The 13,576-nt window shown below is 37.5% G+C and overlaps 1 protein-coding gene across 1 annotated transcript; it reads right to left on the minus strand.

The window, feature by feature from the left end:
* Positions 1-4,313: 4,313 nt before the first annotated feature.
* LOC139939029 (transmembrane protein 120A-like) lies at positions 4,314-13,481 on the minus strand. Its single transcript, XM_071934740.1, has 11 exons — positions 13,310-13,481; positions 11,857-11,975; positions 10,462-10,578; positions 10,221-10,280; positions 9,578-9,673; positions 8,902-8,991; positions 8,211-8,338; positions 7,479-7,571; positions 6,457-6,521; positions 5,903-5,971; positions 4,314-4,453 (listed from the first exon to the last, which is right to left on the minus strand). Exons 1-11 carry the CDS (start codon positions 13,379-13,381, stop codon positions 4,337-4,339), a joined length of 1,026 nt encoding a protein of 341 aa, XP_071790841.1. The 5' UTR covers positions 13,382-13,481; the 3' UTR covers positions 4,314-4,336.
* Positions 13,482-13,576: the final 95 nt, after the last annotated feature.

Genomic DNA, 13,576 nt, shown 5'->3' on the forward strand with positions numbered 1-13,576 from the left:
TACATCATTTCAGCAACCTGATTAAAATGTGGATCGTAGTTTCAGACGTTTTTGTCAGCGATGAAACTCATTATTGAAAAATTACCTTTGCCCATGGATGTCAGGTATCGTACAAGGCCCATTTGTAGACTTAATCCCCAAAAGGGACAACAAAAGGACTCCATTTTAAATTTTCTTAAGATCTGGGGTGCTCCATGAGGAATTTTGTGTACCAAGTTTACAGGGACAAAAGAAAGAATTACAGAAGTCTCCATTGGAAGTCATTTTTGAAAACGTGTAGGGTGAGGGCATGATAATGATTTTAAAAGTGTATTGCTATCTGCAAGTAAATATTGTTTGTATGATATAAGACAATACTTTCAATAGAGGTGTTGTTGCCTGTTCTTTCCTCAGTAAAATAACATTTTGTAAAATAAAGCTGGTGCCATAACAAATACATTCATGTACAAAAAAATGTTTTGTAATCTAAAGAGACTTGCGTAAACATTGCAACGTAAACAATTTTGTTACCGTTAACAAAGGCAGAAGCGTCACTCTGGATGCTGTGATTAATCTGCTTGTTTATTCAATAAATATCTGTTTATAATTTTGTCCAACCGTGAACTGTTAAATTTTTTATTTGTGCATAAATAGCGAGTTATTTAATTTTACATCTATTTTAATTGAATTTTTTAACGGATTAAGTGGATTTACAAAATACGTTAAAAATAAATTACTACCCTTTCAACTAAAATGTGGTGATGTAGTTGTTCAGTAGACTATAGGTAGCCATTACCCTGTTGGTTCTAGACCACCTCCTTGTTTGGTTGACAGTCCAAAAATATTTAACAGGTTATCACACTTTTCAAATTCAGGTAACACCAATGTCAAATTTCATTGCACTGCTTACCAAAAACTTCTGTGCCCAGGGCCTAATTTCATAAAACTGCTAAGCACAAATATTTGCTTAGCATGGAATTTCTTCCTTGATAAAAACAGGATGACCAACCAAATTTCCACGTGATTTTCAGGATAAGCAAAAAAACAGTAACAGCTGAAAACCAGGAACAAGCAATAAGCAACAAATTGAAATTTGGTTGGTAATCCCGTTTTTATCGAGGAAAAATTTTACACTAAGCAAATTTGTGTGCTTAGCAGCTCTATGAAATTGGGCCCTGTAAAGCTCTTACTTCTTTGGGCCGTTGCAGAGTGTAAGTGGCCATTCGGAAAATTCAATCGTTTTGATTTTTAAGTATTGAATGGCTTCATTATATAATTTATACACTTAAAGGAATGTTACAGAATTGGTAAGAAACAAAAACTGTGAAGATCACAGATTTACATTAAAACTTACACGGTCTAATGAAGATGATAGTAGAAAACATCCCTTGAAATATTTCCGTCTGAAATATCATGTTTGGTGAGAAATAAATTATCTAATTCTGCGTTTGGAGTTTATCGCTCAGTGAGTGTTTAATTCATTTTTGTTTTGGCATCGATGCAATGCAAAATTTGTAATTGTTTTTTTTTCACTTTTCTCTCGTGACCCAGATGGCCGATCGATCTCAAACTTATACAGGTTTGTCAGTTTATGTATATGGTGGATCACATAATGTGCTAACACTGCCAGCAACTTTTTTTTGCTAGCAAAACCAATTCTGTAATGTTCCTTTAACAAGGCAATGCCTTGATCATATGGACATATTAATTGGTCACTAATTTTTTTCTTTCCCATTCCGAAAACTGTGTGGTCGTGCGATCTTTTTTTTTCTGTTTTACAACTATTTTTTGGAATGGACAGGTCACTAGCAACCGGTCGACGCATGAAAGAGTTAAATCCACCTTGCACTCTTTGGTAACTTGGCACTACATAAATCCAGTTCTTTTCAGAACTGAGAAGTCTCCCGAAACCTCCGCTTATCTACTCCGCGGCAGTAGAATAAAGCAAAACAGTTCCCTAAGAACAACTCTACCTGGCAAGTAGATACACACATGGTGTTACCGCAAACCAAATATACATACATAAATCCAGTTAGTATTATTATAAAAATGAGGTAACTAGACGGCACATTTTTAGTACGTTTTTTTTTTACAAGTTTCTGGAGTAGCAGAAAGACCTTGATGATATAAGGCTTTTTCTTGGCAGAGGGAGGGAGGGGGTAGGAGCCCCTCGTTAATTTACAGTTCTTTCTGCTTTTAACCCATTTGAAAACAAATACACAATTCATTTTTAATGTAACCTACTTTTCTTTACTAAGGCAATAACCACACACTAAGAGTATATGTGTACTTTCAATATCCATCTGAAATAAAATAAAAATGTAACAAAATATAAATTGACAATTCTTGCAACGTGAAGTAATGTAGTGATCACTTGCAAAGTTTTGATTTCAGCTATTTAATCAATAATCATCAATATTTTAAATATACAATTATTTTATTGAGTAATCATACAGCTAGTTTCCCTGTCTTGTTTTCTCTCTCTTTTTCTTTTATTTTTAGCACGTCATTGTACCAGACAATATTCAAATCTAACACGCAAATGGCTCATTGTAGGTATTATTAAGGCTTATTGTAGGCTTGATGTATTGACCTCAGTGAGGGCGCTGGTGGATGTTTCAATATTTTGTAGTCACAGGGCGGACGCCACTTATTACAGCCAATTATTCCACAACACTCTGCAGGCATTGACCACATTTCCTGGCTCTACCCTTGGCACTAGTCTCTCCTTCATTTAGGAGACTGAAATAATCATGTATGGAATTTTTTTTAAGGGACCATTCACTTCTGTCTAATCATCACAAATCGCACAGACATCGCCTGGTATTGTTAATTTCTTTAATCAAATTTTGTCAGTAAAAATATCAACGGAAAATTAAGTTTTGTGCTGAGAAATTTGGAGACTATGTTAAAGCCATTGGACCCTTTCGGTTCAGAAAAAAAAAAAAAGTTCACAGATTTACAAATAACTTACAGGGTTTACAGAAGGCAATGGTGAAAGACTTCTCTTGAAATATTAGTCCATGAAATGCTTTACTTTTTGAGAAAACAGCAAAACAATATAAATTCTCACGAGAATTACGGATTTATTTTTAACACATGTCATGACACGGCGAAACGCGCGGAAACAAGGGTGGGGTTTTCCGTTGTTTTCTCCCGACTCCGATGACCGATTGAGCCTAAATTTTCACAGGTTTGTTATTTGATATAGAAGTTGTGGTACACAAAGTGTGGGCCTTGGACAACACTATTTACCGAAAGGGTCCAATGGCTTTAACATACTACCTTGGATATGGAAAATTTTATATCCGCACATGACTTTTACTTTGACCTCTTTATGTGAGTAGCAGTAGGTCAACCCTAGGTCAAACCTTCCAGTCATTTAAAGCCGCTATGGTACAAGCCACTTGTGGCAACTCTGTCGTTGATTTTCACCAAACTCTTCCTAACTTAGGATTAGTCTTAGGACTTAGGACAAGTTAAGTTCTGTATCCATAGATAATAGGACGCATTGAACCCATCCTAAGTTAGGACGAATTACTCTTCCCAACTCGAGATAGGATTAATCCTAGCGTTTCGTGAAATCGGCTGCTGGTCTCTAAAGGGTTAAATATATCCCTTATTCAGTGAGTCAACAGTCAAACCTTCAAACACAGATGTGATCAAGCCAAACGAGTCATTTGTCAACCCAACCATTTATCACCAAACTCTTCCTAACTTGGGATTAATCTTAGCACTTAGGATGAGTTCAGTTCTATATCCATAGACGTAGGACGCATTGAACCCATCCTAAATTAGGACAAGTTACTCGTCCTAGCGTTTCAGGAAATCAGCTGCAGGTCATTTCTTATTTTTTGATACATTTGAAAAGAGCATAATTTATGTTTTTTTTTACTGTTAAAAACCACATGTTGATACCACTTTTTGGTTTAGAAACACCAAGAGATGCGAGAGAATAAAACCAAGAAAAAGAGGTTTAAAGTCGAGTTGTTAATATTGAAAATACATTGGCACATTTTCTTTCAATCATATTTATCACCTTTTTTATGTTAAGAAAGTTGCCCATATAAAGTCACATATGTTTTAGCACTTTAATGTACACAAAAATATTGTTGAAAATATCACCCTGTTGGCCTGTTTTGGCTTGTTTCTCCATACTGATATTTCTGACAAACGACTCATTTAGCTTGATCGCATCACAGTCGCCCTACCCCCATATTTAAGCAAGCTTGTTTTGATGCTGCGTCCAACCATGGAATAACCTTAGGGATAGATATAAGGCGGTAGTCATCAAATCAAAACGTCCTCCATAAGTAGCAGCGCAACCCCTTCCCCCTGCTGTTAAGTTTCAGCTGCTTCAAAGTTTCTTGTTTCCTTTCTTCTGCTTGGCCTGGAACTTGGTGAGAACGACCTTTGAGGTTGTGGAGAAGTTTCCCAGAAACAGGACAAAGAAGATAATGGCGGAAGCTGGCACCTGTTCAAATAATAGAGTCCAATTAGTACGAGTCAAATTAGTACGATTGATGATGTAACCTTCCACTCTTAATAACTTGAATAAGTTAAAGACACAGGACACCTTTGGTAATTGTCAAAGACCAGTCTTCTCACTTGGTGTATCTCAACATATGCACAAAATAACACACCTGTGAAAATTTGAACTCAATTGGTCGTCGAAGTTGCGAGATAATAATGGAAGAAAAAACAGTCTTGTCACACAAAGTTGTGTGCTTTTAGATGCTTGATTTCGGGACCTCAAAATCTAATTCTGAGGTCTCGAAATCAAATTCGTTGAAAATTACTTCTTTCTAAAAAACTACATTACTTCAGAGGGAGACGTTTCTCACAATGTTTTATACTATCAACAGCTCTCTATTGCTCATTACCAAGTTAGCTTTTATGCTAACAATTATTTTGAGTAATTACCAATTTCAAATAGGATTTGAAACTTTAAATAAAGGAAGTATAACTAAGAAAAGGTTTATGGTAATGCCTTGGGAGTATCTCTATTTGAGTAGTACTGGTTCTGAACCACCGGTTTTTTTTTTCAGAACCAACACTACTCAAATAGAGATATTCACATGATGTTGCAAAACCTTTTTTTAGTTGATTAAAGCCATTGGACCCTTTCGGTTCAGAAAAAAACAAAAAAGTTCACAGATTTACAAATAACTTACAGGGTTTGCAGAAGGCAATGGTAAAAGACTTCTCTTGAAATATTATTCCATGAAATGCTTTACTTTTTGAGAAAAAAGCAAAACAATATAAATTCTCGTTAACGAGAATTACAGATTTATTTTTAACACATGTCATGACACGGCGAAACGCGCGGAAACAAGGGTGGGGTTTTCCGTTGTTTTCTCCCGACTCCGATGACCGATTGAGCCTAAATTTTCACAGGTTTGTTATTTGATATAGAAGTTGTGGTACACAAAGTGTGGGCCTTGGACAACACTGTTTACCGAAAGGGTCCAATGGCTTTAATTTAGTCTTAGTTAGGAATCTGGTTGCTTGGCCGAGTGAATTCTTTCCGTGCCTTACTTATCCATTGCTTCATCCTTCGGATGGGACGTAGAGCAATTGGTCCCATGTGTTGTGTAATGCATGTAAAAGAACCCAGTGCACTTTTTGAAAAGAGAAGGGGTTCACCCCGGTGTTCCTGGCTGTGGCTGCTGGATGCGCCGTAGCACCTTGTAAACCATTATAAGGTGCTACATAATTGGGTCTCATAACTCATAACTTCAATAACCTATCTTTCTGAGAGTTTGTATATACTAAGGGTCCTTGAGGACCTTGTTTGGTAGATACGTGCGCTATATAATACTTCGGCATTATTATTATTATATTATGTTAAACAAGATTATCCTCTAAATGAAACCGAATAGTTCAAAACTAAGAGAGAAGAATGATCTCATAATTGACTCACCATCCATTCGTTTGCATCTGGGTGGAAGGACAGTTGAAACAGGAAGATGGCGTTGTAAAATTGGAACAGCTGAAGACGAGGTAAAACAGGATTGGTTAACTTGAGTAACTGAAGGGGATCAGGTTGGCTCAGTGGTTTCTTTCCACTGTCTTTTACCTCTGTGGGTCCAGGTTCGAATCCCACCTCAGACTTGCATGTGGATTGGGTTTAGTCTTCCAGCCCCTAACTGATTGTATGGGTTTCCCCTATTGGGGTTTTCCTCCCACATCTAAAACTAAACATTTCTCCATTTTCTCCTTAATTAGTTCATCTGGTTTTGGTTCTTGCTCGATTTGATGTGTCATAAATAAATATAAAACAGAAAATATTGCTTTAAAAAAAATCAGACCTTGACTGTCTGCTTGCGGGAGAGTGTAGCTGTTATTTTCTTTAGATATTAAAGCAATCCTGCTCGTTGATCTACTTCTCTACTGCTTTTTCCTATTTATTCTGTTATTGGCGCTAATTGTACTGTTGGATATGAAATCAAAATAAATAAATAAATAAATACTTACATATCCAATGAAAAGAAATGGTAAGAGGAAAGTTAGCCCTCGCCACATCCAAGCTTGAAAACCCTCTGAGAAAAATGTCATAAAAAGAATCATTAGCCCAACCAGTACAATCCAGTTATTATTTGGTTTGGTCATGTTCTACAGGGGAACAAAATCAATGTCACTGAGAAAAAGAAAAGAAGGATAGTTCTATAATATTCCAGTTCCTCTTGCCAAGGACTTATTCCTAGACCACCAATCCTAGTTGCGTGACATTGCTGAGCAGTCAAGCACACAGCCATCGATTTCACAAAACTCTTCCTAACTTAAGACTAATCTTAGGACTTAGGACGAGTCCCAACCCTGCACTGTAGCATGCAGACCTTAAGATTAATCCTAAGTTAGGACGAGTTACTCGTCCTAACTCGAGAAAATACGAGTCCTAACTCTTTGTGAACTCCACCACTGGACTCGGTATTTCTGATCAGCCGAGTGTGGGTTCCAGTTCTAGTTTTGACACTTGTGTCCATAAGCAGGACACTTAACTAGTATTGCTTCCTTTTGGATGGGCTGTACAGCCATAGGTCCCATGTATTGTGTTGTGTTGTGTTAAGAAACCCAGTACAATTGTTAAGAAAAGGGGATTTGCCCTAGTGTTTTCTGGTATGGTTGGCTGAAGCACCTTGTAAACAGTGCTATGTAACATAAATGGATCTTATATTTCGACCACAGCTCCTCATGCCTTGTAGAAAAAATAATGAGCTCTTTGAGACACCTTCGGATGTGATAAATCGCTATGTGAGAAATGTGTATTGTTACTAGAAAATCTTTGCAGAAACCAATAGGCCTATTACCACAAAAATGACAAACAACTCACAGTTTTCAACAAGACGCAACGCTTGGTGAATTAATGATGCTCAGCTACCACCGGTGATTCATGTTTCCTTTTAAATGAACACTGTGCATCGAACCCAAAGAGCGCCACTAAGCATTAACGATCCACCCCTACCTAACACACACTATCCCCTGTACAATATGCTTACCTACTGTAATGTACATATCACTTTTCTCTCCCAATGCCCTAAGACGATAGAGACAACCACTCTGGTAATAATACTGAAGCACTTGAACACAATCTGCAAAACAGAAACAAAAATCCTATGATGTATTGCAGGCCTAATACTTCATTGAGGCATGGCAATGAAGGCGATTGCCTCAATGTCCCCTGGTCATTGCCTTGGTGCCCATGAAATGTTCCAGTAACAATTTACAATTTCATCATAGGGTGCTCTTTACCAAAGAGAAAAGGCATTGGTGCCCTTGCCCTTTCAAAAAACAATGCATACAGGCCTGTATTGCAGTGGTCCAAAACTTGCATAAGAGCAGCATTAGTTCACTATGCCACAACAGTGGCAATTTGAGGCACACACATGCTGGTGTAGAGAGTAGAGTCATAGCTCAAAGTGCTTCAATGAGAGTGGTTAACTGGAGAAGCCACCAGCTGTGCTCAATTGCGATGGAATTTAGGCTCTAGGCGCCCGAAAATAGTAGTGTGAAAAGGGTTTGTGTGAAAACTTTTTTCACACCTAAAGTTACCACAAACTGCACGTTAATTAATTGAACCGCAGTCACGCAATCTTTTGCAATACTTTGGGCTAAATACCTACATATACACACAAGATATTCATGTTATGATCACTGCATACAATATATTATAAGCTAACAAATTCTTTAACACTCTCCGTAAACCTTGATAAAGTAACTCCCAAACTTACTTAGATACAGAGAAAATGCCATGAAGCGATTCCTGAACATGTCATAGGACACTCCAGACGGCCATATCAGCAGAATGCCACACAGTACCACAGACAGATAGTGGTGTATCACCCACCAACCCTTTATCCTGAAAAGCAGAGAGAAACAAAAACATGTGTGACATGTTCCAACATTTGACTTCCTCTGTAGATTTGGCCAACAGTTCTTGTTGAGACCCCTGGCACATGCCGCCACAAGCAGGCCTTTAGCTACACAGAGGTCTATGGCCAAACAAAGATTGATTGTAATAAGAAGTGTCTTGTCTCAGCACCAGGGAGACACTGAAACCATGCCCCCTTTCTTTTGTAGAAAGTCGTGGCTGAGCGGTCTAGTTCACCTTGCCCAAGCTCTGGTGTTTTCAGCAGCAGAGTGTGGGTTTGATACATGATCCTTGTGCCCTTGAGCAAGGCACTTCACCATAATTCCTTCGTAAAAAGTTGGAAAAGTAGTGCATTCTGCTCAACCAAACAGCCAAGCTCCTAGTGGATGATACCCATGCCTTTCTGGACTGTGAAGGGGGTAACGTACTCCTGGTGTCAGTTGACCCATATCAGTTATGAAGTGTAGCCAACACCTTGGAGTTGCCGTCTGTGGCCTCTTGTAAAAACTCTTTTTTTTTAATAAAGGTTCCCTGTATTAGTCTTTACTCACCTTGAGCCATTATGGCGGAGGATGCTTTCTCGTATGACCAGAGTGCAGTAATACCAGACTAGCAAGAAATGGAACTGAGCATCAAAAAGCCTATGGATAAATACACAAATTGAACAAGTAAATAAAAAAATCACACTCAAACAAGATCGTATTTTAAAATACTAGTTCTCCCCATCCGTTCAACCCCATAATAAAAACCACCTTAACCCCCCTCACAAAAATGGTTTCAAAAAGTGGTTGCGTTTTTTTATATAACAAATGAAAACCTAGAGCAAATATATCCATGCAGGAAGTATAATCCCTGACAGGAACACACAATCTTTAGAAGGGTTACTGATCAGATTCAAATTTTGGGCCATCAGGCACACCTTGAGTGTACCTGCTTGGTACTTGGCCAAGTTTTTATCAATAAATTCATACTGGACTACTTTACAGTTGGGAAAACAACTAGGATTAATTCTATCTCGAGATAGGAAGAGTAACTCATCCTAACTTAGGAATAATCTTAAGGTCTTCGTGCTACAGTGCAGGGTTGGGACTCGTCCTAAATCCTAAGATTAATCTTAACTTAGGAAGAGTTTGGTGAAATCGACGGCAGAGGTCAGCGGTTCATATCCCGCTCAAGTAAATATGTTTTTGTTCAACCCAAAATAAAGAGTTTGAGTTTGGTAATTACCTATAGTCTACGATGAATGTTGTGAAGAATGAGACGATCATCATGATGATGCTCATGTATAATTTGAAGCATTCATATTCTTCCTTGTAGTCAAACCTACAGATCAGGGAGAAATGGACATCATAGAAGGTGAGGTTGAACAGATACCAGGGTTCTCCACATGCACAAGCTAGTGTATCGGGTCGATAATGCACTAATTGCGTGCCGTTATGCACAAATTTCGTCCTGATTTGCAAACCTTTTTTTTTAACAACTATTTTCACAAAAATTTTCAAGATAGTGTTCAAGAATGCACAATAGGGCAATTAAAACAAAGATGAACACCAAAAAGAACACACTCTGAAGACTTTGTTCCAATTCAGCGTCCTTTGGCCAAACTTCAAAAGATTTGGGTATTAAATACTCCAATTTTGCCTATTTCATGCTAATTAAGTAAGTTTTGTGAATTCTATTTCCAGATGCAAATAAATAACTTTTGTGATCAAACTATATTAATTTTCACTTTTTTGTCATACATTATCATAAACATTTTCTCTCACCAAAATACTTGTTTGTTGAGAAAAATGAATTTATGAGTCAAATTGAAAAGTGGTGTTGTAGAGTTGGGTAACTGCGAGAGTATCTCTGAAGGTTGAATACTCACTTCTCTGCTTTGCTCAAGAGCGACACGCTGACTTGACCGAGCGACAGCTTCAGAAAACCTCTGTGGACGGAAAAAGTTTCAATATTTAGTTATTCATGTGTATGTTCTGGTTAGTATATATTTATTGCGCATAACTGTGAAATTGGTTGTTCAGAAATAGGACAACTAGGATGGTCCTCTCCCTCTGACCCCTGATGACCCCTGACCCATGATGACCCATACTCCTTTCACAGTGACTTACTCTGACGCTCTTGGCAGTGATTCGTGAATCTCATCGCAGACTTTCTGTTTCTCGGCAACATGTCGCTGTAACTCCTCCAACCTCGGCCTGTCTTCTATTCCAAGATCCTTGCTGTGGCTTCAAATTGGACAAAGTCGAAAAAAACACCTTTGAGTTGACTGTGGTTTATTATGCAATTAAAGGCACTGGACACCTTTGGATAATGTCGAAGAACAGACTTATTTTCACTTGGTGTATCTGAAAATATGCATCAAATAGCAAACGTGTGGAAATTTTGGCTCAATTTGTCATCCAATTTGCAAGAGAATATTAAAAGAAACACGCTTTGGTTTTGTGTGCTTTCAGATGCTTTATAAAAGGCTTCAGCTGAAGTCTTTTATTATAAGAGTGAGAAATTACATCTTTCTCAAAAACTACGTTACTTCAGAGGGAGCCGTTTCTCGCCATGTTTTATTCTATCAACAACTCTCCATTGCTTGGTACCAAGTAAGTTTTTATGTTGACATTTATTTTGAGTAATAAGAGAGCGTCCAGACAGGGTATCATACATTTGGTAATTACTCAAAAAACGATTGACTATATAAACTTGCTTGGTTAGAAGCACTGCAGCTAATGATAATTCCCTTCAAAGAAATGAGAGATTAGAAAGCATTTCAATCGGAGAACATTTCTGCATGAAACATTTCTCAGATTGTGAATTCCAATTACGGATTATTCTTCCTGTGTTAACACAAACACTTCATACTTTTGACAACATCTCAAAAACATTTACCACCTTTTGAAATGAAATGTACACCGGTTTAGGATAGTTTTATTGTGTCAGGCCAGGCATTTCACGGAGGCCAGCCTTCATTGCCCTGGTCTTGGCCTTGGTGCCCCTTCAAAAATTTCCCCTAGACTTTAAGATTTTCCCAAAGGAAACACCCTTTTCAAAATGAAAATGGCCTTGTCATTTCAAAGATGAAATTCCAGGCATGTTGTGTTTCTACATTTATACTGGAGCAAACCAATCAAACAGTTCCAGAAACCAAAGGTATAGTGTACTTTGCCATGAAATACTATGGGAAGTTTTTGAAGGGGCACCAAGGCCAAGACCAGGGCAATGAGGGCTGGCCTCCGTGAAATTCCTGGCCTGACACAATAAAACTAACCTAAACACTTTTGAAATGAAATGTACAAAGGTTTAGGATAGTTTTATTGTATCAGGCCAGGAATTTCACGAAGGCCAGCCTTCATTGCCCTGGTCTTGGCCATGGTGCCCCTTCAAAAGTTTCCCATAGACTTTAGGATTTTCCCAATGGAAATGCCCTTTTTGTGGAAATGTGTATTTACATTGATATTGGAATAAATTAATCGAACGGTTCAAGAAACCATAGGTAAACTTGCAATACTTACCACTGGAGGGACTTGCTGATTTGCTTGTACTTCTTCTTCTGGTGAGTCACCATTGACATACAAGTCTTCTGAAGTGAACGCAGTGTATCTAGTGTCTTCTTAAACTCTTTGCTTTGCTCCTGTATACAAGAAAACATCTGGGTAAACTTTACAGAAAAAGTAACCAATCAAATAAAAGAGCAATTCAGGCAGCCAGAGGTTCTGTAATTGCGTTTCACTTTCAAGTTGGTCAATTAACTATTTTACATTCAATGAAAGATTTAAAACAGTCCTCCATGCCACGGTTTTGTTGCTGGTAAATTTTTGTTTTGAAAAGCATTCTTTTTTTGCTTTGCTTGCTCTTTTTCCTTCCCAAAGTGTTTTTTGACAATATTGAGAAAATTCAGCCAGGCGGGAATCGCGATAAGTTCTATGTACAAATGTTCTCAACAACTTTTAAGCTTTTTAAGTCTGCAACAGTTAAAGGCAGTGGCCCTTATTGGTAATTACTCAAAATAATTATTAGCATAAAACCTTACTTGGTAACGAATATTCGGAAGAGGTTGATAGTATAAAACATTGTGAGAAACAGCTCATTTAGTGACGTAGTTTTCAAGAAAGAAGTAATTTTCCACAAATTTGATTTTGAGACCTCAGATTTAGAATTTGAGGTCCCGAAATCAAGCATCTGAAAGCACACAACTTTTTGTGACAAGGGTGTTTTTTCTTTCATTATTATCTCACAACTTCGATGACCAATTGTCTATTGAGCTCAAGTTTTCACAGGTTTGTTATTTTATGCATATGTTGAGATACACCAAGTGAGAAGACTGGTCTTTGACAATTACCAAAGGTGTCCAGTGTTTTTAAATCTAAACTGCGCAAATTTCATTAAAAATTCAATGAACAATATGCGTTTTTCCAATGTTTTAAGAATCAAGAAAAAACGGTGAGAATGACCATATGGATTTCATTAGGGAATCTTTTTAATAATAAGTTAATTAATTTTGGAGTAGCTAAATTCAATCATGGTATTTTTTGTAAGGTGACTATTTTTCATCAACTCGAGATGATAAGGATGTTTTGTCCGGAACAGAAAATTCTTTATTTAAATTGACTTATTTTTAGATGATAATCTATATAAATATTGTCAGATTGTTTTGGGGACATTTGGGGTTTTTTTCTTTCAGAATTCAGATCAATAAATCAAGATTGAGATTTAAACATTCAGCTTTAAAAGAATTTCGCTGCTGTTCCTATTGATCATGTTAAGAAAAACGGGGAGGCCCGTATTATTGCATAATCCATTTGCCAATTATTGTCCATTTGAAACAATGAACATGAGGGCGCTATTCACAAAGTCTGGAGTGTTTACAAAATTCGCTGACCTGTCACTTCGATTACAAATCTTAGTTTTAAAACTCTCCACACACCAACAACAGACATTCCAGCTCAATTATTGTTTTCATATTACCTTCAAAGAATCGTACTCCACGTTCATGTCATCGAGCTCTTCAGCTAGGGATGAAATAATGGAATTATCCATTACTCTAATCGGAAGGAATTACCAAATTACCGTCGTCTACTTTGTACACAAATTATGGTGGTGACACGGCATTTAGTCTGTTTATGTTATACAGCTGTCGCTTACGCTCCAATGATAATTTACGTGAGGTATTTCCGACAAGCTGGAAACTAGACTATGAAAGTTCACGACCTTTGATTCCCTAGATTTCCTCGT

This window comes from Asterias amurensis, chromosome 6, assembly GCF_032118995.1.
Source record: "Asterias amurensis chromosome 6, ASM3211899v1".
NCBI lineage: Eukaryota > Metazoa > Echinodermata > Asteroidea > Forcipulatida > Asteriidae > Asterias > Asterias amurensis.

Bases quoted from the DNA above. Each gene is read 5' to 3' on its own strand.
- LOC139939029 (XM_071934740.1), bottom strand. From the start codon at position 13,381: ATGGATAATTCCATTATTTCATCCCTAGCTGAAGAGCTCGATGACATG. The intron at 7,572-8,210 runs GTAAGTTTGGGA...TCTGTTTTGCAG, and splicing joins GGCATTTTCTCTGTATCTAA to ATTGTGTTCAAGTGCTTCAG. The intron at 6,522-7,478 runs GTAAGCATATTG...CATTTTTCTCAG, and splicing joins TGATATGTACATTACAGTAG to AGGGTTTTCAAGCTTGGATG.